At 42.5% G+C, this 25,135-nt stretch overlaps 1 protein-coding gene across 2 annotated transcripts in view; it reads left to right on the plus strand.

Moving 5' to 3' along the window:
* Positions 1-25,135, plus strand: part of LOC133342054 (cell adhesion molecule DSCAML1-like) — a 181,868-nt gene that overhangs the window by 114,126 nt on the left and 42,607 nt on the right. For both annotated transcript variants that reach the window (XM_061550959.1, XM_061550960.1), the window contains exons 12-19: positions 131-330; positions 4,204-4,300; positions 5,853-5,981; positions 6,877-7,044; positions 8,496-8,566; positions 11,807-12,053; positions 15,807-15,953; positions 24,676-24,831. In XM_061550959.1, the coding sequence (XP_061406943.1) occupies positions 131-330; positions 4,204-4,300; positions 5,853-5,981; positions 6,877-7,044; positions 8,496-8,566; positions 11,807-12,053; positions 15,807-15,953; positions 24,676-24,831 (1,215 nt within the window). The remainder of the gene's footprint in view (positions 1-130; positions 331-4,203; positions 4,301-5,852; positions 5,982-6,876; positions 7,045-8,495; positions 8,567-11,806; positions 12,054-15,806; positions 15,954-24,675; positions 24,832-25,135) is intronic.

A 25,135-nucleotide genomic window follows, 5' to 3' on the forward strand; every position in this document is an offset into this window, starting at 1 on the left:
CGGCAACACGGCACCAAGATGGACGCCGCCTTGTTATTTAGCACAGCCGTTGCCGACGTTGGGGCGCGAGGCTTTTGTCGACCGACTCGGCCGCGGGGCGCTTATTAAGTGGCTCGTGTGCCCCGTGCAGTCCCGGCCCTCGTGACCTCGCAGGCCAACGTGACGCTGGCGACCCGAGGCCAGCACAGCAACCTGCAGTGCTCGGCGCGCGGGGAGAGACCCATCATCATCCGCTGGGAGAAGGAGGAGACGCTCATTGATCCCGAGCGCATGTTCCGCTATGTCGTGTACACGCAGGACACGGGGGATGAGCTGCTCTCCACCCTGCAGGTGAGCCCATCGCTCGTTTCACGTGCTGCGTGTGACATTGCCGCGGTTGGTGTTATGGTTGGCGCACTGCATATGCAATCCAGAGGTCGTCGGTTCGGTAATGTCTTTCCGGCGCAGCTGTTGCAACAATGCCCAAGTTTCGATAAAGCTTCCCACGGGTATCCTCCCGGCAGTGTTAAAGGGTAGATCACAGTTAGTCGAGTGTGGTGGGGTAAAATGTGTCTTCCAAGATGTCCTGCCAGCGTGGAAGAGTCAGTCCAAATACCTTATCTCTTTGTAAGGACTTGACACACTTCTCTTGAGATGGCAATTTATTGAAGACGCGTTCAATTGACATCGGGCAGAGACCCTCACCACAACAGCATCTGACCACGCTCCCTTCTCGATCATTCCTGTAGCCACCAGTCCCTTCGACTCATAACTGATACCCCTGTCATTACCCCCCGTGGCTACTAGTCCATTCACAGCGCATGTAGGCTCTACTTTGATTACATCTTTATATGCAGACCTTCTTCATGCCAGACATAAACAAGTGGTCAACGCTCGCCAGTCCCAATACAAACTCCTGACCATTGTTTATATTAGGGTGGTTCCACCCGCTGAGCTGCATCATGGCCACATTGGTATATCTATATTTTCCCAGGAAAGCTTCACGAAGTGGCAAGATGTTAACTACCTCGCCTGGTAGACAGGAGGTCGTGGGTTCGATTCCGACCCTGCCGCGTGTACATTTGAGTTGTCGTCTCTTTCTATCCTCCGGTTTTCCCTCAACGTTTAGAATCAACATGTGTTTAGAGTATTTGGCTGACATAAATTTGCACGCGATAAGCCACTTCGTTGAGCTATCATTTGTGGCCAGGTCGCTTCTGAAAAAAGGCTAAACACCCCAGTGGGCCTTACCGGGTAAAATAAAAGTATCTTTTATAGTTTTAAGTCCCAATGGTCTTTTTCAGGAGGTTCCCTTTTGTATATTTGGTCATTCCTGTTAACGAATGTTTGTGGGAGGAACCTGCAGTAAGCGGAAAATATTATTTTCTCCTGAGGAACAATTCAAACCAGACGGCAAACATTAGACTGAGTAGTAATGTGTTTTGTTTACATAACCATGAGTGCCAAATCATGGCAATGAATCACATTACTTAGGTGGTGAACCAGTGGCGGCTCCTGCAAAATCTCTCAGGGGGGGCAAATGTCTGGATGATTGATAAGGATAAGGTCCACCCATGCAATGGATAAATTAACAGCTTAAGCATGTAAAGGCAACTTCACTACTTTAATATTAATGAAAAATAAAGTGACTCTTACAATACATCTCCTTGTTTGTTTCTATACTCACTATTAAAACAAACCACTCAAGTTTATTTTATTAAAGATTCCACTAGGTGGCGATAAATTATATTGTTGGATGAAACGTGCTTACGTATGATGACGTTAGCACGTATGATGACGTAAGCACGTTAGGGCGAGCCCTCCCGGAAGCCATAGAGAATGCATTGGAGCGCCCGCCGTTCGAAAAAAAACATCTTTGCATGTAAGTCTATGGGGCCACTCGGGGCGATTCTCAGCCGGAGTGAAATCGCCCAAAAAGAGGCGGTACTCCACAGAACGTGACATGACGCTGATTGGACTATATCCAGAGGCACAGTGACAGCTAGCGTGACTCTGTGGTTGAATGACATTAGTAGTGCGTCGCCCAATCGCCCTAATGAAGAAACCGCCCCTGGGGTGAACCATTACACGCCTACATGATACACACTGCACAGCATAGCACTTGCATGTATTTCTCCCTTTCCGCATAACAACCACCAACTCTAGCCCCATATGAGTCTGCATTAAAGTCGGTGGGGATAGATGCCTCTGATACAGAATGAGAGTAATACATTCCTCAAAGTGTGCCTCACTTCTGAAGCTTCTGAAAAGCTGTGCAAGCATTTACGAATACACAGGGAATGGATTTACCTTAGTTTGAAAAAAAAGCGTGATGCGCTATTACTCATCAACTTTTTAAGTAATGGAAAACAATGTGGTAACTTTTTCCTCATGTTTGTATTCAAACTATAATTGTAAGGGATGTTTAATTTGTATTACTTTTCATCCACGGCTGTTTTAATGTTTTAAAAAGCAATCAAAAGAAAAACACGACAGCAACTGTGGTTGCCAAATATTGTATTTGTCCAAGTATCCACATAATGTAATTCAAATGTAAAAAAATTTAAGTTAGCGAGTCACAATTAGCAATCATGCAAAATTAATTATCCAACAACATATGGAATGAAAAAAATATCTGGCCTGCTAAAGCAAATTATTCCAAACCCTTATTCATAACTTGTTATTCAGATTATTATTCACTCAAATGACGGAACCTCCTTCCAGGGCACCATATGTAAGGAGATGGAGCAACGATATTCCTGTACTATTTATGCTACTAATTTTGTATTTTACCAGATAAGGCCCACTGAGCTATACAGATCTTTTTCAGAAGCGACCTGGTCACAAGTGAGAGCCCAATGAAGTGGCTTGTCAAATACTCTCAACGAGTAGTTAATGCGCAGGAGCTGCATGGAGTGTTGCATAGTGAGATCATGACGGATGTTGATGGCTTGTGAGGCTTTCATCCAGGAGTGTATAGATCATAGTTGATCTTGATGGTGATCGTCAATCCAACCGATCATCCCTCCCTCTTGCAAGCACCATTGGTATAAAGATAACAGTGCAAACCTTTTAAAGATTCATAATTCATAATATAGGTTTTTGGGTCAGATCGTGTTATTTATAAATGTGTCGTAACCCTCCACCACCCGACACGGCCAAACAGTAAAAAATGTGTCACGTTTTTCAAAGGACAAAATAATTTACTTCTTTAGCCCACCGGTGTGCTGAAGAGAGAATCAAAAGCATTTTAAAATTGAGTACGACGTTTCGCTGATAATTACAATCAGCTTCATCGGTCAAGAATGGTGAAGCTCTCCTGTTGCTTCCGGTCTTAAATAGAGCAGCAGCATCAGGGTGACGTCATCATTTAATTCAATTCAATCTGGTGCAGTGATTCGAGGCAAAGAGGGGGGTAGGGTATTGTAATTATATAGATTGGTAATCATTCAATTGTTATTCATTGCTATTTGTTTCCATTATAAGGAATTGTAATTGTATTTATTTAATAATACGCTTCTTTTAAAGATACCTAACTGCACAATAGCAATGTGGAATTTCCACAACTGGTGCAGAACCAACACAAATGTTGAGCACTGCTCAATGCTTAGCATTGTAATGAGATGCTTTGGCGTTAATAAATAACACATTTACGTGGGCAATGCATTGCAATATATATATTTTATATATCTCACTCAAATTATTAGCAATGGTATTATCTATATTTAAGCAGGAGATGAAAATTCAGGCCCGCTGAGACAAATGATGCAAATTTTGATTTAAAGCTTTCGTGACTGCAAGGATTCATCTTCGTGGTTCTTTCGGTAAAGTCATCACGTAGAAGGGAAATAATAAAATAATAAAAATAAAACATAATAAAATACAATTCTCACGACGTTTCGGCCACAACGCAAGCAGCCGTCCTCAGGTGAAGAACAGGTCTGTCGGAAAGACAGCGTCTGAATGAACAGGTCTATCTTTCCGACTGTCTTTCCGACAGACCTGTTCATTCAGACGCTGTCTCCCCAACAGACATGTTCTTCACCTGTGGACGGCTGCTTGCATTGTGGCCGAAACGTCGTGAGAATTATTTGATTATGTTTTATTTTTATTATTGTATTAATTCCCTTCTACGTGACTTTACCGAAAGAACCAACAAATGATGCAGTGCCTTTTTAGCAATGGAAACCTGGGGCTGTTGCCTCGTCGCTCCCTGTGTTGTAGATACTGCCTACGGTACGCGGAGATTCTGGCTTCTTCACGTGCCACGCCATCAACTCTTACGGCGAGGACAGAGGGCTCATCCAGCTCACCGTGCAAGGTGAGTTAATGTAGCATCCCCCCCCCCCCCCCCAACGTGTCCTTGTGCAGATTTACTCATGCGCGTCGGGAGTGTAGTTATCCCTCACGCACGCGCGGCACGTATATTTTGTGTGCACTCTGTAACGATTGACCATGCGTTGCCGGGTAATATAATTTGCCGAGGGTATTTGACGTCGCGTTTCTGACTCGCTTATTCCGATGTGTGTCTTTCAGGCGCAACGTTTTGTTTAACACGTTGTGCTTTCCAATGAAAATTAATGTTGACATCGCATGGTATGAATGTCCACAGCGAGATTTGTGGATGTATTTCACTTCTAAATGCTTGCTACTTCATAGTGAATCACCATGACTCTTGTGGGTGCCAGGTTCTATAAATGCTTCCAATCATATTGACACTGAATTCACCCAATATCTTCAGAACTCAGAGATAAGCAGGCTTGAGCCAGGTTAGTGCCTCGGTAAAAATTCATAAATTCATGCCAGGTGTTATAAGCAAAGGACTGCAAGGTGGCCATGATAAGGGAGTACAGCAATGGGTCGAACCCACAGATGGTTCAATATATTGGATCTATCCGTGGATTGCATCTTTAATTGCAGAGCTTCAAGGGCTGTCTCCTCACTTTGTTGGTTTTCTCCAAGGTTCCCTGGCACCCTTTCCACATGCCAAACACTCATAATTGACGCAGGACCCTCCTACAAAAAGGTCTTGAGGAATGTTATTGCGTTAAGGTCGGCATTAAATTTCGATTTAAAGCTTTCGTGACAGCAGGGATTCATCTTCTTGGTTCTTTCGGTAAAGTCACGTAGAATGGAAATAATAAAATCATAAAATTAAACATAATAAAATAATTCTCACGACGTTTCGGCCACAACGTAAGCAGCCGTCCTCAGGTGAAGAACAGATATGTCGAGAAGACAGAATTTGAATGTCTCTGACAGAGTCTGAATGACTCTGTCTTCTCGACAGACCTGTTCTTCACCTGAGGACGGCTGCTTGCGTTGTGGCCGAAACGTCGTGAGAATTATTTTATTATGTTTAATTTTATTATTTTATTATTTCCATTCTACGTTATTTTTCCGAATAGAACCAAGAAGAAGGTCGGCATTCTCATCTCTAATTCCGATTTCTGATGCCACATTTACTCACCATCCTCTTGTCTCTTGCCGACTGATGCACTGACATCTCCCACACCGGTGGCGGAATACCTTCTTTGCGGTGGAACAAAATATAGACTCAGAGCAGTGAAAGCATTGCAATTGCATATCACATTCTATAACAGAGCGTGGTTTATTAATGCAATGCAGATACCACACTGTGATTAACCATCAAAGGCCACATTTGTAAGGCTGCAGAAATGTGAATACAATCTAAGGTGTTTAAAAAAAAAATGTCCCTACCTTCCCCAACCTTCACACCCGCCACCCGCCCCACCGCACTCCCCCCCCCCCCCCCCACCTGCCGTCCCCCAAGCAATGGGACGCCGCTTGATGTTGGGAAATGAGGCCACCGTGTGTAACAGCTGTTCATGTTGTGATTTCATGTTCATCAGAGCCCCCGGACCCCCCAGAGGTGGAGGTGAGGGAGGTGAACGCTCGCACCATCACCTTGCGATGGACCAGCGGTTTTGACGGCAACAGTCCAATCACCGCCTTTGACATTGAGTACAAGAACAGATCAGGTGAATGCCTGCTGGGTGTTTCATAAGTGGCATTTTGCACTGATTTAAGGCAGGTCGGTGACAGCTGTAGCGGAAAGGTGGAGGCCCAGAGTTGGAGCGGGCAGGTTGAAGTCATTCATCACCCCCCATGTAACGCTCAATTCTCCAAAATAAATGCTCTTAAAGCCATTGCTGGCAAACCGGCCTTAACAAAAAAACATGGAGGAGTCCATTACGTATGCATTTCCCCCTGTGTCACCACTGTTAAAATTGATAGTTTTGTTCTTTGTTAGGATCTGCTCGTGTGTCACATCAGGCACGACATACAATTTTGACCTTAAGTAATTAATTTGATGCTATTGGGCACAATGGAAATCACAAACTGATTTTGCGAGCTCTTTTCGAAATAATGAATTGCATAGATTCCTTGTGCCGTTAACCCGTGGTTGAAAATGTACGAACACACTGAATATACACAATTCCACTGACAAGGCATGCCTGTGACATAATCAGCTTACTCGAAGGCCTGCATTGTGGATAACTTGGCCATATGAATGTATCACTATTGTAATTAATGCAATGGTGTTTGGGAATTTCTAATATATGAAATATACAGAATATAAATAGGCCAAAGGAATTTCTCCATGGCAAGACAGAGCTCAATGTAAGAGGAACTTTGCATACATTTAGATAAATACGTGATAAATATAATAAATGCACCCATCTTTATACATTTTTAAAATTCATAAAAGAGTGATGTCATTTTAATTAATATAAGAACGCAATTATTTATGCAAGTGTTCATACAATATGCTCGTTTCAACACTGTCATGACCTCAGGAAAACGTATGATCATGATGCCAATAAAGACGATGACAATGATGATGATGGTGAGTGATATCTTGCTTATAACCAGAAACTTGGGAACAGAAGCAGAGAACCAAGGACATTTCGTCCACCATCAACCAAGCGACCATCATTGACCTCCATCCTGCCACAAACTACGTGTTCCGTGTGTATGCCAAGAACCGCATCGGCGCGAGTGAGCCCAGCAAGGATCTGCCCATCACCACCCAAGAAGCCGGTACACCAGGGGTCGGGAACCTTTTTGACTGGGAGAGCTATAAAAGCCAAATATTTCTAAATATATTTCATTGAGAGCCATATAGTATTTTTAACGTATAATAAATTAAATATGTCTTACTTTTAATGCGACTTCTGGTCACGGGACCCGTGACCCGAGAAATTTTATCTTCAAAACGAATTTCTGTTTACTTTGAAATGACACAGTATTATTAAGCAATATCACAAGTATTTTAAAATCAGTTCCAAACTGATTTTATTTTTTTATTATTATTTTTTTCAACTCAAATTTGTCTGGGAGCCATATGCCGTCACCGGAAGAGCCATATATGGCTCGCGAGCCATAGGTTCCCGACCGCTGCTGTACTAACTCTCTTCTTGCGGTAGTCAACAGAGGGTTAGGGATGTGCTCCAGATTTGGAGATTAATCCAAAAAGCGAACATAGACACGACATTTTGGACTTTCTGGATATTTTTTCCGAAGTGGCATCAACAACATGACGTATATGGCACCAAAAAATGGTGCCATGTATGGCATTGGACGACATCACTGATGTTAGCACATGGACATTTGGCGAGAGTGCATAGCATAAATGATCCTTAAATCTGAAGAAAAAAAATCTAAATTTGCCCTATAAATCTGAAAATATTAAATATTATTTAATTCAAATTCAAACCCATCTTTAATGGAGACTGCCTAGACTGGACGCCACAGCATGCGTTGCCTGACACTTGCAAACCCCACGTGTACCAATATTAGTATGCAGTTGAATCCACTTGTGTCCCATTGAGACACTGGCCCAAAAAAAACCACTTTGGTTGATATGATGGGAATGACATGCTTATCAAGTACATACAATTGCACTAACCCAGTGTTCCAATTTAGATGGCACAATTTAACAATATGTGAAAGGCAGACATCATTTTTTTTTCTCTGTATGTTGTCAATCCTAAAACAAAAAGCACACTGATCTCAGGTGCACAAGTACTGTTGCAAAATGAAAAAGCATTCCAATTTATATCCCAATGGTTGTTGCTAACAGAATGACTAATAGCCAAATATATATTTACGTTACTTGAACATATTTTTTAAAAACCTAGTTGGGCAGCATGTTCATCGCTTGAGTGCGTTTGCATGTAGGTATGTATGTGCATGTGCATGAATTATATTGTGTGTATGTCTGATTGTGTGGGAAGCGCCCGAATTGTTCATCTCTCCACGCTAATGTAGAGCTCAAAATACTAATTTGTAGCTCTGAGTCAGTGTACGGAACATTAACTCATCATTCATGGGGCACTACTGAATATGCTTCACAGCCATATCGGACTCCTTACCCTCGTTTAGAAAATAACCTCCCAGTTGACTAGCGAGCATGTTATGTATATCTCTTCTGCAAGCTTCATTGGTCTGGCCTATAACATGTTTATTTACTTTTCATATCACTGCCACAGCCCCAGATGGACCTCCTTTAGAAGTCATATTGGAGCCTCAATCTTCGCAGAGCATTCGTGTCACATGGAAGGTAATGTTTTGTGTTTCACCTCATTAGCTATGTTCGACGATTGTAAAGTCTGAATAGTTTGTGAATCCATAATGTTACATCTACAAATGGCGCTGACAAATATCAACAAATGCCAATAAATCTGGGGTCGTATTTACAGCCTATGTGTAATGTCATGTCACAACAGTTCCACAATGTTTCCACATCTAATTTATCATCTTTATTTGACGTGTGTACGTGTCTATATTATGAAAGCTTGTTTGCTTTGTTGGTGGGTATAATCGTTATTAAATCATCATGAAAGCCATTGCTTTTTAAAATGAAATGTATAAGGTTAATCTATTGTGTACTTTTTAATTGATTTCTGATTATTCTATAAATATAACTCTAAATTTATTTCTCGTCTTGCTCCATATCATTTACGCAACTTATATTGGATACGTTACAGCACTTCAATCCATCTTAAATTTCCATCGATCTTTGCTATTGATATAACATATTCGTGTTCTGCTTATGTAAAGTAGCATACGATAATGACACGTTACAACCATAATTGTTTCTCTTCAAAAGTATTCTATTCACAAAACGATTCAGGTACACACAAGAGGACATGAAAGGGGTTTGACACCAGCACAAACACATCACGGATTACAGTGCAATGTAAACTTGTTCAAACTGCACGTTTAAATAAACCATTTCAATAAATATTCTTGGGTTTTTTCGGTAAAGTCACGTAGGTAAAAAATAAAAATAAAAATTAATAAAAGTAAAATAAAAATAAAATAAAAATCACGACGTTTCGGAGGCAACACAAGCTTCCGTCTTCAGGTGGAACCGTCACAGCACGATTGCTCATTTACTTGAAACGGCAATCGTGCTGCGACGGTTCCACCTGAAGACGGAAGCTTGTGTTGCCTCCGAAACGTCGTGATTTTTATTTTATTTTTATTTTACTTTTATTAATTTTTATTTTTTACCTACGTGACTTTACCGAAAAAACCCAAGAATATGAATCCTTGCAGTCACGAAAGCTTCAAATCTAGAATCATTTCAATAAACTCTACAACCATGGTGTCTTCCAAAGCTCTGGTACCCCTGCAGGAGAAGTAAAAAATAGAGGGGGGGGGGGGAAGTGCCTAAATGCTGTCATGAATTCTCTAAAGAATCAATGCCCACTGGAATCTGTACGATGAACAGCTCTAAGTTTGACTGTGATGGGTCACATTTATGATGCTCGATTGTGCCACCATGCAACTACCGTCAGCACACCAAGTCTGTGAACGTGAGAAACACATGAAGATATTTATTCAGGTATAATGCAGGCAATGCCACTCATATTGCTGGTTTTCTGAGTTTCTGTTGTGATCAGTTTATGCCAGCAATCCTAACGGTGTCTTAGTTTGAGCAAAGGGGTGATAACGCTCAACCATGAGAATATGTAGTGTCGGTGACTCATGGCTTCTTACATTTACAAATATGAAACAGCATTTCAAATTAAAGCATAATAACAATCGCGTAAATCTATCTGCCAGATGTTGGGACGTTATGCAAGCTGTGACGTCACCACACCCTGCTTGTCGTTGACTTTTTGGTGACACGCACAACTGATTAATAATAGAGATATGAATAAACACCGTTAATATTACACACACAAAACAAAAACTGTGCTATTCCGAACACTGACTATAATAAAAATGGCATGCATTTAATAATACTATAGCTAATTATATCCATATTGCTATATGGAGTAAGTTAATGAGGTAAATTATGCCTTCCCTTGGTAGAGAATTAAATCACGTCAGGGAACAGCTCCGATGGATGACACCGCATACCCTCATTAAGTCACTTCATTAATATGGACCTCTGCACACTCTTTTAAATAATCTCGTTCTGCTTCTCCGCATATTCGTGTATTTTAGCCATTAAAATGCGGCTAAAGGAAGTTCAGCGTGCAAGAATAACGAAAACCTAAAAACTGTATTATTTGTCGTGTATTTATTCAAGAGTGGCAGAGACCAGAGGTGGCTGTGTGGCTCAGAAGTCAGAGGACTGAGCTAACGCCACTGTTATCCGAGCGCCGGGGTTAGGCAGCCACTCGTGATCAAGCAGGGTTCTCAAATATATTGAGTTTATGGTCTCAGCCAAATGACTGTACTAACAAACAAACAAAAAACGTTCAACTTCAATTTTGTATCTGTGTTTAATTTGGGCTGTATTCTGGCTCTGAGAATAAAGCATATATATTGATTTTACTGTCAGGAACTAATATTGCTTTCATGTGGCATGGTCTGCGGGAAAGTGCTTCCCCTTAGTGTCTGGATCAAAGGTCACTTGAAGGGATTTCAGAGGTAGCTCTGTCATATTCACTTCTGTGGGCCGTTCTCTAACACAGAGGGTTGCAGTGCTCTACTCTGCAAACGCTGCAAATGGATACTTTGTCTCTACTCTGCTGAAGGCACAGACCGGGAAAAACCTGGGGAAACGTAACAAAAACAATAAAAAAGATTGGCTGAGACCATCAACTGCCTACGCTTGATACCTGGTGTAATAATCACAGAGAGGTTGCCCACGTTCAAGCTCAGAATTTCAGCAATGACAGAACGGTTCAATGATCTGAGAAAATACGAGAGCTAGTCTGAGTATGTGTTGCCATAGAGATCCACATCCATGCGAGTGATTATTTAGATTGTTTGGCTGCAATAAATTTCCACATGATAAGCCACTTTGTTGAACGATCATTTGTGGCCAGGTTGCTTCTGAAAAATAAACTAATAGCTCAGTGAAGCTTTGCCTGGTAAAATACAACAAAAAATTTGCGTGATTTGCTGACCTTTCCTATACGTTGCACTCTTATCGTGTTTGTATTGTTTGTTGTTGTATCTTTCTGACCCACCCGGTCATCCTCGCAGCGGATTTTGGCTGGCCATCGAACAAAGACAGCCACTGCATCGCTCGCTTTTAGATGCGCTTCTGCGGCCATCTGGAACGCAATTCCTTCCGATATTAGGAAGCCACTGGCGCTTTGCACTTTAAATCTCGATTGAAAATTCATTTCCTTAGATCTCCTTTTGTTGTGTTTAGTTTGTTGTCCTTCCCCCGCACCTCCGATCAGCGCGGTTGGCTACGTACGGTGTGAAAGAAGCTCAACTTACATAAATATAGCTCATCGGATTTCTCCAGTAAAAATTAATATTCTGATTCTGATTGAGTATTCTCACTGCGCGTATCTCTGCCTCTGCCCCACCTGCCGTCTTCGCTCAGGTGCCGCATGGGCACCTGCGCAACGGTGTCATCCGGGGCTACCAGATCGGCTACCGCGAGGCTGAGCCGGGCAGTGGTGCCTTGTCGCAGTTCAACATCGTGCGGCTGGAGAGCACGGGCGAGCGCGAGTCTTGCCTGCTGCATCACCTCAAGAAGTTCACGCGCTACGCCGTGATGGTGCAGGCCTTCAACCTGGCCGGCAGCGGCCCATCATCCTCTGAGGCCTACGCCGCCACGCTGGAGGACGGTGAGAATCTCGCCTGCGCGGATCATGAACTTTTAAATTAAAGATTTTTTTTTAAATCCTTTATATTAAGTTCGCTTGCTTGCGTGCTTGCGTGCTTGCGTGCTTGCTTGCTTGCTTGCTTACGACCGTGCAAACCTTTCGGTCGTTTTTTAACCCACTTCCCGTGATCCAATCGAGCTGACATTTTGCACACAGACTCGTTGTGCGAGACAATTAATGTTCGTGAAATTTTTTTTCCAAAATTTTACACTGTTTAGGGAAAACAAATTAAATATTTAATTACCAATTGTTTAATACTGCAGACAATCATCTGACCCATAGGTGGCAGCCATCTCAAGCCAGAGGACGAGAGGACTCTAGCCGCCACGCATATAAAGGATTTAGAGTGAAAAACTTTTTTTTACGGGTTATACTTATTACCAGGTAAGGTCCACTGAGCTACATAGTCCTTGTTCAGAAACGACCTGGCCACAAAGGATAGCTCAACTTCGTTATCCTGTATGTGGAAATGTATAGCAGCCAAATACTCTAAACGCGTGTTGGTTTTATATTTGGAGGGAAATATCAGAGGACCCGGAGAAAAATCCACGAGACTACAGGAAGAACATGCAAACTCCAAATGTACAGGTATCAGGGTCGGGATCGAACCCACGACCTTCTGCATCCTAGTTAACATATCGCTAGCGTGGGACGAGATGTTTTGAGGAATGAATGGAACTTCAAAGTAAAACTTTGTGGGCAACCACACATGAACGCACGCTTCTGGCACTTCTGACACTGGAAAAAGGGGCCTCTGCAGGTAACCCAGTTAACCCCTTATGTGTGCATGGTTAATAGAACGAATCTTTGTGTAGATAATAGTATTTTCCACGTATCAATGGGGGGGGGGGAGTGATGGATTATTGGAAGAGCAGATAATTGGAGGGTGGATTTGCAGAATTTCAATCTACCTGCTAACTTCATCATGGACACACTGTCTACTTTTGGCCTCGTAACACAGGACAACAGCTAATGGGGTCGAGTTAACATTGGAAGCAACCACAGATCTCCGAGTCACCGTTGGAGCTTGATTGGGAGAGTATTTCTAGCAACGGGTTTATTTGTTATTCATTGCATTGTACATCATTTACATTGGGTGTCGGCTATTTAATCGATGCCACAAAGGCGCATCCATCAACGCAAATGTGTTGCCGGTCGTGTTTATGGGCTTCTGATCATTTATTCACGGGAGAATCGGGGAGTTTGGTTGAGATAGCAATTGAAATCCTTGGCCGAATTATTGCTCTACGTTTTTAAAGAGGGCCCCCGATTTCACTCGCATTCATATTCATTACGTGCGGGAATTTGCACGAGGCCACCAGTACCGCAACACTGTGTGTGGCAGGAATATTGGAAGATTGGACTGAAAACCACTACTTCAAGATCAAGTGCATTGAGGTTCAGCCTCTGGCAGCCTGGGCTGTTACAGCTTTCAGCTGTGATCTCAGCTTAAGGCACAGCCTGTGATCATGTCGGTTACACAGGTTCGAGCAAAGTAGTGTCTACATGATGCCAAATTCTGTCTCTCGTTCAAACTAATATGTAACTATGGATTAGACATCGTTCACATACTTACAAAGGCACATAATGGGATATAATTGGAAAAGCTTAAAAAGACAATGCTAAACATCACCCAACTTCTTACAACCGAATGTTATCAAGTGTAAGAAGGAGTTTTGTAGTCTTAGGGTGTAGTTTCTTGTTTTTCACAATGTTTTTGTTTTACCAAATGATTCAGAAGCTGGCAGTCACAGTCGGTATGCACTAGGCATGGCATGATCCCTTCCCTTTCTCCACCCAGTGCCCTTTTGATTCGATGAACTATGCCAATTCCTAATCGCGATTCGATCAAAAAAAAATCTAGATTTGAAGCTTTCGTGACTGCAAGGATTCATATTCTTAGGTTTTTTCGGTAAAGTCACGTAGGTAAAACATTAAAAAGTAAAAATACAGCTGTCGTGGCTGTGACGGTTCCACCTGAAGACGGAAGCTTGTGTTGCCTCCGAAACGTCGTGATTTTTATTTTATTTTATTTTACTTTTTAATGTTTTACCTACGTGACTTTACCGAAAAAACCTAAGAATATCAAAAAAATCTATTGTCACATTTTTACCATCCCATTGGCATTGTTTCGCTTTTTAATTTCACGAGTACAGCCTAATTGATGACAATGGCCTCAATCAATGGAAAGTGAGAATATAAGTAGCATACAATTTGCATAATTTATCATGACGACGGCGCGCACGGGCAATTCGGTGCGTGGACTGCAAGGCTAAGAGTGCAATTTTCACTGCTGAATCGATGCACCGTTTGACACGGCTGTGCGCGCTGCACAACCGACAACTTCAGCGTTTGAACATTTGGTTTGCGAATGCAAAGGGATGTTATTGATGTTGGGTCACAGCTCCAGGGGTATTGGCCAGAACCATTTGCTGGGGGACTGTGGCTGAGAGAGGCTCACGTTATCTGGCACTCCCCTTCACGTGCAAGAGAGGGAAGCTCCTCCTTGCTCATCCTCATCCCCCCCCTCCTCCCTCTGCCCCCATTCCATTCCCTCTCCCTTCAGCAAAATTCGCTGGCAAAATTAGATTGAAAAATGCGTGCGGCTTCTTCGCAGACAAAATGCAAAACAGTACATCTTGAGTTTCTGTTGTTACATGAATGGGTAACGGGGGAGAGTCAAAGGAGACGGATATTCACAGCAGGAAGCAATTCAAGGAGGGTAAATTGATGATTATTTTCACATTCGTTGCCTCGTAAATGAATGTAAGCCCGTCAAATGGAATAGTCCCAAATTGTGGGAAGATGCTTAGGTTTTATTCCATGGTTGAAGAGTCAATATTTTTGATTTGTATGATAAAATAAGGTTGTTCGAGCCCAATTTAAAAACGTGTACAATAATAGATGCATTATGATAAGACAAAATATAGTCTCTTTGGCGAAACATTTCTTGTGAAATGACGAAGCTGAATTTCCTTCCGTGTATTATTGTAAACCATTTTTTCTACGTGTTTTTTCTGTCCACATTGCCTTTAGTGACAATTATTAACTAAAGTTCTGCATATAATTTCTGAGCTCATTTTCTATTATAGGCATTATGCTCGATGCTCTAATGGACATCCCTCACATGACCTGATTTGTTTGTGTTTATTGATGAATACAACTCCTATCGCTTGTCCACCTACCTTCAGTTTGTCCACCTCATTGATTTTCACACATTTGTGGATGTTCTCCATATTTTATGAACTAATATTTTCTATTCTGTAAATGTGGCGGATCGTGGAGATAACTCCTTGTTTTAGTAAATATGCAGTGCCATGCATGTGTCATTCTCACTGGGACTCTACTGCATTTTCCTATTCTTTTGCCGTTGATTGATTCAAAGTTAGGTTTTTAAAATATGATTATTTAGTTTTTACATACGGCACATTTCCAATCGCTTTTAAGTCATAACACCAAAGGTTACGTGCAAATCGGAAATAAAGAATAACATCTCTCCTCAGTTTGGCACGTGAAATAGTTCCATTAAAAAAGATGAATCGGTCGAACCGCAGATAATGTACATGATCGCTTTTTGCATGTAGGGCCTGTGATGTGCGTTTGTACAATTAAACCTTTGATTTCACACGTAGCTCCCACGGTTCGCTCGTCGCGACACCTGACTGATCAAACGGAGTGGGGGGGCCGCTGGTAACTGACTTGTTTTTTTTGCAGTGCCAAGCAAACCTCCCGCAAACATTCAAGCCGCCTCCATATCGGCTGACGCCATTTCCCTGTCGTGGTCGCCTCCGCCCCGTGACGCGCACAACGGCCTCCTGCAGGGATATCGAGTCATTTACTATCCCGTTCTTCCCGACGGAGGTAAGTCGTGACATCGTGGCGTATACAAAAAACAACCGCAAATGATGGCAAACAGAGCGAGTAACCGAGCTGTCCGTCCCATCAAATGTGCCGCCAGTTGGGATGAAATTTCCCAGTGTTTATCTTCAACATTCTAACTGCATGCATTTTGATAATGGCGTGCTATGCCTCAGAACATTACCTCCTATAATATTTTTTACTTCTCATAAACAGATTTTTTTTTCGTACAGAAGTACACTTCTTTGTTCACTTCATTATAATTTAAGGTAATGGGATACTGAATGTAAGCAGCTGTTTTCAACTAAGCTCAACTGGCAAGAATACGTTTACATAAAAGCATGAAAAAGCTGTCTCGGCACGAGACAGGGTCCCATTGTTTTGAGGGAGTGTTTTTGCCAATTACATTTGGCGGTTCAGCAACCTGAATTTGCTGATGAGATGCAAAAGGTTAAAAGTGGATTCAATGTTATTATTTATTTACGTTAGATTATTCAACGGTCAATTTTGGAAGATGTGCTACAAAAATAAGTATTAATTTTGATCTGGAAAAAACAGACAGACGGAAAAATGTTATTGATATATATCACTATGTAACACGATTTTTGTCCCTGGGTAGTGTTATTTTTTAATTGCTTATGCCTAAAAAGCATCGAAAATGGCTATTATTCCCCACAAACTTAGCTTTTGTGACCAGGACTTTATGTGAAGGAATGACACAAATGCACACCGCGTTTTCTCATTGAAAATAGATACATTTCAAAATATCACTGTCCTGGTCACAAAAGCAACGTTTGTGGGGGAATAATAGCCATTTTCTGTACTTTTGAGGCATAAGCACTTTGAAAATTACACTTACTAGCCAGGAACAAATTATTGTTTTTTGTTACACAGTGAAATGGTTGCCTTATACCAGGGACACCCAACTAGAGCCTGCGGTTTTGATCCACCCACCGACTCGTCTTATCCAACCTGCAGCATCGCTCTCAAACTTACTATTAATACAGCCCACCACAACGTCAACATTAAATGAATGGAGTTAATTATTTCACGCAAGTGTGAAACTGTAAAGTAAACTATCTTAGACTGAACGGCCATTCAGATGATGTGCGATGGGTGGCGGTGTTAGACGTCAGCGCGTGTAAGTGCTGTACCTTCATGTCTTACACATCTCTCTGTCACTTCAATTTGTCATATATTTTCTGAATATATCTCCTAGCTGTTATATTTTTAAATCCTTTATATTAAGTTCACTTGCTTGCTTGCTTGCGCTTACGACCGTGCAAATCTTTCGTCGTTTTTTAACCCACTTCCCGTGATCCAATCGAGCTGACATTTTGCCCACAGACTCGTTGTGCGTGACAATTTCTTTTTGTGAAAATTTTTTTCCAAAATTTTACACTTTTTAGGTAAAAAAAAATTAGATTTAATTACCAATTGCTTAATGGTGGCAGGCAGTCATCTGACCCATAGGTGGCAGCCATCTCAAGCCAGAGGACGAGAGGACTCTAGCCGCCCGTTTCAAAGACCAATGTGGGCTGGGTTGTGGCCCATTGAACACGCATTTATAGTGAAAAACTTTGTTTTTACGGGTTAATTTTTCTATCCCTTACGTTAACCTCTCCTATATCTTTTCATAGCTTTATTTTGACTCTCTCTTTATCTCTCTTTTTATAGATGTTCTAAATACATTTTGCTTCTTTGTCCGTTTTTATTTGTTTATTAGATATTTACTCTCCTTCTTGGTTCTTTCAGAAAAGTCACGTAGAATACAATTCTCACGACGTTTCGGCCACAACGCAAGCAGCCGTCCACAGGTGAAGAACAGGTCTGTCGGAAAGACAGCTGTCTGAATGAACATATCAACAGAGGCAAATTCCTTTGTCAAGGCGCCCTTCCTCCTCCAACCCAGCTTAAATATACGCTGCCAAGCTTGGTGGTGTTCATTCAGACGCTGTCTTTCCGACAGACCTGTTCTTCACCTGCGGACGGCTGCTTGCGTTGTGGCCGAAAAGTCGTGAGAATTGCATTTTATTATGTTTTATTTTTATTATTTTATTATTTCTCTTCTACGTGACTTTACCAAAAGAACCAAGAAGATTAATCCCTGCAGTCACGAAAGCTTTAAATCGAGAGTCATTTACTCTTCATTTGACGCTTTATTTACTATGCGTCTGTGGCTCAAGGTTCTACGAGTGTAGTCAATCTGGCATTCGATGCCAAAAAGTTTGGTACCCCCGTGCCTTACGCTGTATGCAAGTGAAACAGATTTGGCTGCCGGTACTTCTTAAGGAAGTATGAGTGTGCGAAAAAGAGTTTGCGCAAATGGAAGCGGTGAAAACGTGTCTCCGCGCCGATGTGCATAGTTCACGCCACCTTTCCAAAAAGAACCGAATGTTTTCACTTCTTGAATGGGACAACCTTTATCTGTGCTGGCACTTGAATGTGGCCCGATTGCATCGGGGTGTGCTCACGCCGTGATTTGCGCCATACCGCCCGCTTGTCAGGAAGAACATTGTGTTAGGTACCAAGAAGGAAAATTAAAATGAGTGTGAACCCATTTTTAGATGTAAAAATATTGCAAATATTACACTACGATTATAGTATACTCTTTGGTTCTTTCGGTAAAGTCACGTAGGTATAAAATTAATTCAATGATAGTGTTATTCGTAGCAGTACCGTAATGCCAATTATTTACTAAAGGAAACCTCACTGTGCGTCAAGATACTTTAGCGAGATTGTCCTGCATTGGGATGTTTGACAAACGCTATAGATGTATGTTTGGCATGTGAGAGGAAACTGGAATTCCCATTAGAATCCTATGCATATTAGGGGATAGGGTGATTCTCAGCACTGCCATCTCTTGTCCATGTCACAGCCCCACACCTACAGCACCTGGCAAGCCCCAGTGATGATCTATCCAGGCGCTAATCAACCGAACGTACATCTAGAGAGAGATGTGACAAGATCAGAGATATTAAGGGTGATCTCATTATATACAATAAAAGTAGTGATAACGAAGTAACTTTGTGAATAATACTCAGATTTAAAAAAATTCAGAAAGTTATTAGGATGTGTGTTGACAAAGGTTATTTATGATGCTAATGTTTATGTAATTCCTTGATAATTTAATTATTTAGCTTCCCGTGCTTGTTTTAATTACATGACACGATACATTGTACAGAATATGTTTTATAAAGCGACGGTGAAGGTTCTTGCTATTTAGACACTGAATGGTGTTGGATTAAAATAAACCTTTAAGAGATTAACATAAACACTGCAGTTAGATGTGTTTTTTTCATTTGCTACACAGTAGAGCAAGCTTGTACAATCAAAAAGACTGCTATTCTTACGGAATAATACATGTTAGTTTGTTCATGTGCTCCTTTTAAAATGTATATGGTAAACGCATAGCCTCGCACGTGAAATGTCCAATAACAACGCAAACATTTCGTCACCAGACTTTGTTCAGATGTTACCGGCTTGAAATCAGTGCGTAATGAATTCGGACGCTAAAATGCCGTACGCTCAAAGGTCATGAATGTTACAGTTTGCTTTACCTCTTCAAGGTAACAGGAAATGGCAGGCAGATGAGAGGGCGAAGAAACAACTAATAACAATAATAATGAATTACTAGGCATTTCTGCTACCGCCCAGGGAAAATAACCCATTGTGACACATAATGCTTTTGAAAAACCAATTTCTCAGTTTATACACAATGTGGTTTTGGTTTTTTTTTCTCCCCCTTTGCCTCTTTACAAAGAATTCCAAAACACTATAACATTTATCTGATACAGTGAGGGTAATTTACTGCTCGCTATTATTTCCACTGCGGCGAATTATTAATTTTCGTCCTTACTCCATGTGTAACACTAAAAATAAACCCGGGGTCTGTACGTGCAGTGAATTGGATGAAGATTGAATAATTCAGTTAATTTCGGACGACTGGATGTGCCTTGATGTGCTGCATCCATTTTTATCAGGCAAATGTATCGAGGCAGCGTAATGGCATAGAGATAATTAAATATTGATGGCCACGCAAAGCAGCGAACACAGAGCTGTACATTCAAATGGATATTCTTGGCAGCAAAAGTTCACGGGCAGTGGCTTTGTATAATGAAGAGCTTCAGTTTGTGATAGATGAGCAGTGCAAGGGGGCCACACACTAATTTTGCATTATTAACATAACCACAACCAATTTCTGAACAGGATTATAAACTTGAAAGGGAAAAAAAACCACGTCACATCCATTAATTATCCTAAATGTATGTATATTTAAATAGCGGTGGAATGTTTCACATATCAACGTAGTGGACCATGCTGGATTTAAATTAGTATGTATTTTGTATGAAAAAAAAATATGGTTTTATATATTATGAATGTGTGCATATGAAATTGTGTATTTATGTTTGGATGTTGCTTCTTTCTGTCTGCACCTTTCTCTGCGTATTCGTGGTGTTGTTAATTTATTAAGTCATCCTACTTTGCCAGGGGAATTTTCACGCTTGCTCATACTTTTTATGAGCAAATATGTTCGTATTCATGTATTCATTTTTCCGTTTAATAATTGATTGAAACGGATTTTTTTATTTCTACAACAAAGCGATGTGGACTCCCCTTTACTTGTGTAGTGACTGACTTGGAGACGTAACTTCTTGGAGGCAAATCTTTAATTAAACACCGAGCACGCTTTGTACACTTTATACAATACACACCGTACACTGTTACACACTCTCTGTCTCTCGCTTATACGCAACTCTACACTGGTTGCCAGCCTGCACACAACGCTATCCGTCTGACACTGACGGCGCTGAGCTAGGACAGCCAACTACGTCTAGCAGCGCAATTATCAAGTGGAGACGACAGCGATGAAGGCGACGATCTTCAACAGCAATGATGACAACGGGGATCCCACTCCAAACGACAGCCTCGAGCTCCTGCTCGGGCCCCTTTTATCCTGTTAGCATGGCCTCGCTCCGGCCCGGCCACGCCCCCCTTCTGGAACCTACTAGCGGGCTCTCGACGTGTCCCTTCTGTAACCTTTCCCCTAGATCCCTCTCGGGTCTATCACGTGGCCTGCTGTCAGTCAGGGCTGCTACAAGCTGCAGATACCCTTCCCTGCCAGCAGCCAGCGCTATGCTACGTAGTCACAAATTCTATGTCACTACACTTGTGAAACTGGGGCAGCGTGTATGCCCTGCGTGACATTTGTGAAATTAAATGAGAATCTGCCCCCAACGTATACCCTACAACTCCACTCGGAGTGATGTGGATTATCGTTGTCATAGTGGTCACAATCATCATTGTTATCATCATTGTAATTTTGGTCATCGTAACTTTCGTCTCTTTCATCATCATTAATAACCATATTACGAAGGAAATAATCGTTTTTGAATTTATATGGCGTGAAAATTCCTCAGTAATTGAAAGCGCTCTACATCACATCTTATCTCAAGCATCCAAAGGGGGCACCCCTAATGGCAGCTATCCCTTCGCAGCACATGGCAACTCGGCAGCAGTGGCCTGTAAATGGCCATTATTCTGCCATTGGGGGGGGGGGGCGATGATTGCTTTGTGTGTAATTCCAAATGAGTAAAATATCGGTATTTTTTTCGAATCTCGGCACTTTTGGACCATGACACCGGCACACTGCGCATCTGACTGTGGATTTTATGTTTTTACAATGCGCATTGTCACCTCGATCATCAACATGCTATTCACAATCATCGACCCCCAAAAGTGTTTTTGCGTTTAGTTTGTTGTCCTTCCCCCACACCTCCGATTACCACGGTATGGTGTGAACGAAGTTAAACATACATACAAGCCAATAAACCGATAAAGAATTATACATACAGCTGTGCACATCGTAGTCATCGTCGCTAAGCTATGATCTATCAGCGGCTGGATGAAGGCATCCACAAATCATCACTATTCCTCATGGTCCATCTGGCTCCTGCGCACAAAGCTGATCACATCGCTCCATCTCTGTGGTTGACGTTCCGTAGTGGTGTGTACGTCACGACAACCAGCCATCATCCCCATTTGCAATGTGCCCTGCTCAAGTCCCACTATGAGACCAAAACACAGAGATTACTCGCACATGTACCCAACCTGTTTCTGGCGCCTGTTACCCCGGCATATTATGTTTGCACTTGTATTTTTGATTTGCATGTGTTTTGTTTACGCACGGATCTCCCTTGTAAAACTGGCTTAACGGGATCATCCGTGTAACAAATTAAACAAATTCAAACCTACTTTTCATAATGCCCAATATGACGTCTCTAATTTGTATACGTACCTCTCTACCGTGCTTCATTGATGACCTTTCAGCTTTTATTCCATTTTCTTCATTAAGTGCTTGTAAAATCACTGTTATATAAAAGCACTTTGTTACTGTTATATCAGCAACATAGTGATGTCATAAAAGAATTTATAAAATGGGAATGTGGTCCTCTTTCGTTCTGACCTGTCCTGAAAAATGATCACCACAACTTAATTGTGTGGGTTTGCATGTGTGGAAATATATACTTTCCGGTTCTGATACACGGTGATCCTTTTATAGATACCCCACTAAAATAGTCATCATCACGGTCCATGGCGCAGCTAGCCCTTAAGTGTCCGCTGCAAAGTTTGTCATACAGGGAGGAACAATGTTCCACACTGCCCACCAGGGATTATGTAGCTGTCTGTCTGTCTGACTGTCTGTCGTGCATAAATAAATATATAATACACACAGCTCTTTGATTGGTGGAGACCTTACAAACAGCTCTTTGATTGGTGGAGACCTACTGCTGGGGACGGAGAGGGGAGGTGCCTAAGAGAGGAGGGTCAGGGGAGGGGCCTAAGGAAGGGGGGAGTCAGGAGAGGGGCCTGAGGGGGGGTTCAGGGGAGGGGCCTGAGGGGGGGGTCAGCGGAGGGGCCTGAGGGAGGGGGGGTCAGGGGAGGGGCCTGAGGATATGGGGGGGGGGGTGGTCAGGGGAGGGGCCTAAGGGGGCGATAGTTCAGGGGGCTGTCTGCCTGGCTACCTAAAGTCAAGTTATCTTTTATACATACAGGTACGAACAACAGGTTCCACACTGCCCACCAGGGATTATTTGTCTGTCTGTCGTGCACGAATGCGCTGTCCAACCAAGTTCCTACCTGCCCACTCCGAAGGAACGTGTTTTATTTCCACTTTCCTCTGTCTCGTGCCAATATGATCAAGCAGTGCCACAACTTTCTGCCACCAATCTCTTCTGATGTCGCCAAGCCATTCTCTGTCAGGTCTTCCTCTCTTTCCAGTTCCTTCAATTTTTCTGAACAAAACACTTTTAATTTAACCTTTTGTTATCTATCCTACATGTACTACATACGTGTCGCACTTTCGATTAGCACGCTCAGCTACGTACGGTGCTAAAGTTGTTCAACACACATAAATAGTGCCAGTTTCCTCTAAAAGAATAGCAAGATGTTATAGAGAAGTCAAAGCCTGTATTTATCTCCCACCAAACTTTTGAAATATTTCATGATTCTCCTTCGAAAGATATGGACCCATCGCTTTCACGACATTCAATCACCTGTTGAGAAGCTCGTTATAAATCAGTGGGGTATCTATAAATGGATAACTCTGTATTTCTACTTTCGAAAGGTAATACAGGACTGTTACTATATGTTCCATGTAATACTTATCTTTGCCATGAACTGTTGATATTCAATTGGTTTTGATACAGTACTCCGATTAGCAGACACATCCGATTAGCTTAGTTGGCTACTTAGGGTGCAAAAGAAGTTCAACGTACATACAGACACACTAATTTGTTCAAAAACTCAACACATTTGTCTATAGCACTGCCCTAAATAATAATAAAAAATATCGAATTAAGTAACATCTAAGGCAAGGGGCTGTTCTTCTTCTTTTGAAGAGCTATGAAGAAAGGTCATTACCTAAAATATTACCTATTATATCTATTTTTGTTATTTGAATGCGAATGACAAATGAATTGACTTTCTTTTTAATTAATTGTGCTTTTGTGCCGCTGCCAAATGCGGTATCACTCAAAACACTGATCGGTTTTATTCAGCATCTGTGTCACTTCGTGTTTTTTTATTTACATTATGATCATCATTATTATTATCGGGGACTGATCGTGGTCCACCATTGTGCGATCAGAGCTTGGGGATGTGAGAAACTTGACCGCGAGCCAGCTGATCGTGGTCCACCATTGTGCGATCAGAGCTTGGGGATGTGAGAAACTTGACCAGGAGCCAACTGATCGTGGTCCACCATTGTGCGATCAGAGCTTGGGGATGTGAGAAACTTGACCGCGAGCCAACTGATCGTGGTCCACCATTGTGCGATCAGAGCCTGGGGATGTGAGAAACTTGACCAGGAGCCAACTGATCGTGGTCCACCATTGTGCGATCAGAGCTTGGGGATGTGAGAAACTTGACCAGGAGCCAACTGATCGTGGTCCACCATTGTGCGATCAGAGCTTGGGGATGTGAGAAACTTGACCGCGAGCCAGCTGATCGTGGTCCACCATTGTGCGATCAGAGCTTGGGGATGTGAGAAACTTGACCAGGAGCCAACTGATCGTGGTCCACCATTGTGCGATCAGAGCTTGGGGATGTGAGAAACTTGACCGCGAGCCAACTGATCGTGGTCCACCATTGTGCGATCAGAGCTTGGGGATGTGAGAAACTTGACCGCGAGCCAACTGATCGTGGTCCACCATTGTGCGATCAGAGCTTGGGGATGTGAGAAACTTGACCGCGAGCCAGCTGCGAGCCGACCTCAGGGACCTGGAGAAGTTCACCAACTACAGCCTCCAGGTGCTGGCGTTCACTCGCGCCGGAGACGGAGTCCGGAGCGTTGCCACCTTTGTCTGCACGCAGGAGGACGGTACGCACGGCGCTCCAACCACAGACAAAGATTCCCCCCGTGTGGCCAAAACAGACTGTTGGGGCAAGTGCCCTTAGCGAGTGGCACCTGTGAGCGCGAGCACGGCGCACGAGGGGGTGGGTGGCCAGCACCACGCACGGCCGCCTTTGTCTCCCCAGTGGCGATGTTTAGTTGCAGGAGTGTCGCAGATCCACATCGCACCAGGTACTCATTTGAAGCTGAGTCGACCTTGGGGAAGCCCAGGAACGGTTCAGATAATTGTCAGTGGAGTTGGTCATGAGCAGGAATCGGTAGTGCAACGGTT

The sequence above is a fragment of the Lethenteron reissneri genome, chromosome 13 (assembly GCF_015708825.2).
Source record: "Lethenteron reissneri isolate LAM-NWPU_2019-01 chromosome 13, ASM1570882v1, whole genome shotgun sequence".
Lineage (NCBI taxonomy): Eukaryota > Metazoa > Chordata > Hyperoartia > Petromyzontiformes > Petromyzontidae > Lethenteron > Lethenteron reissneri.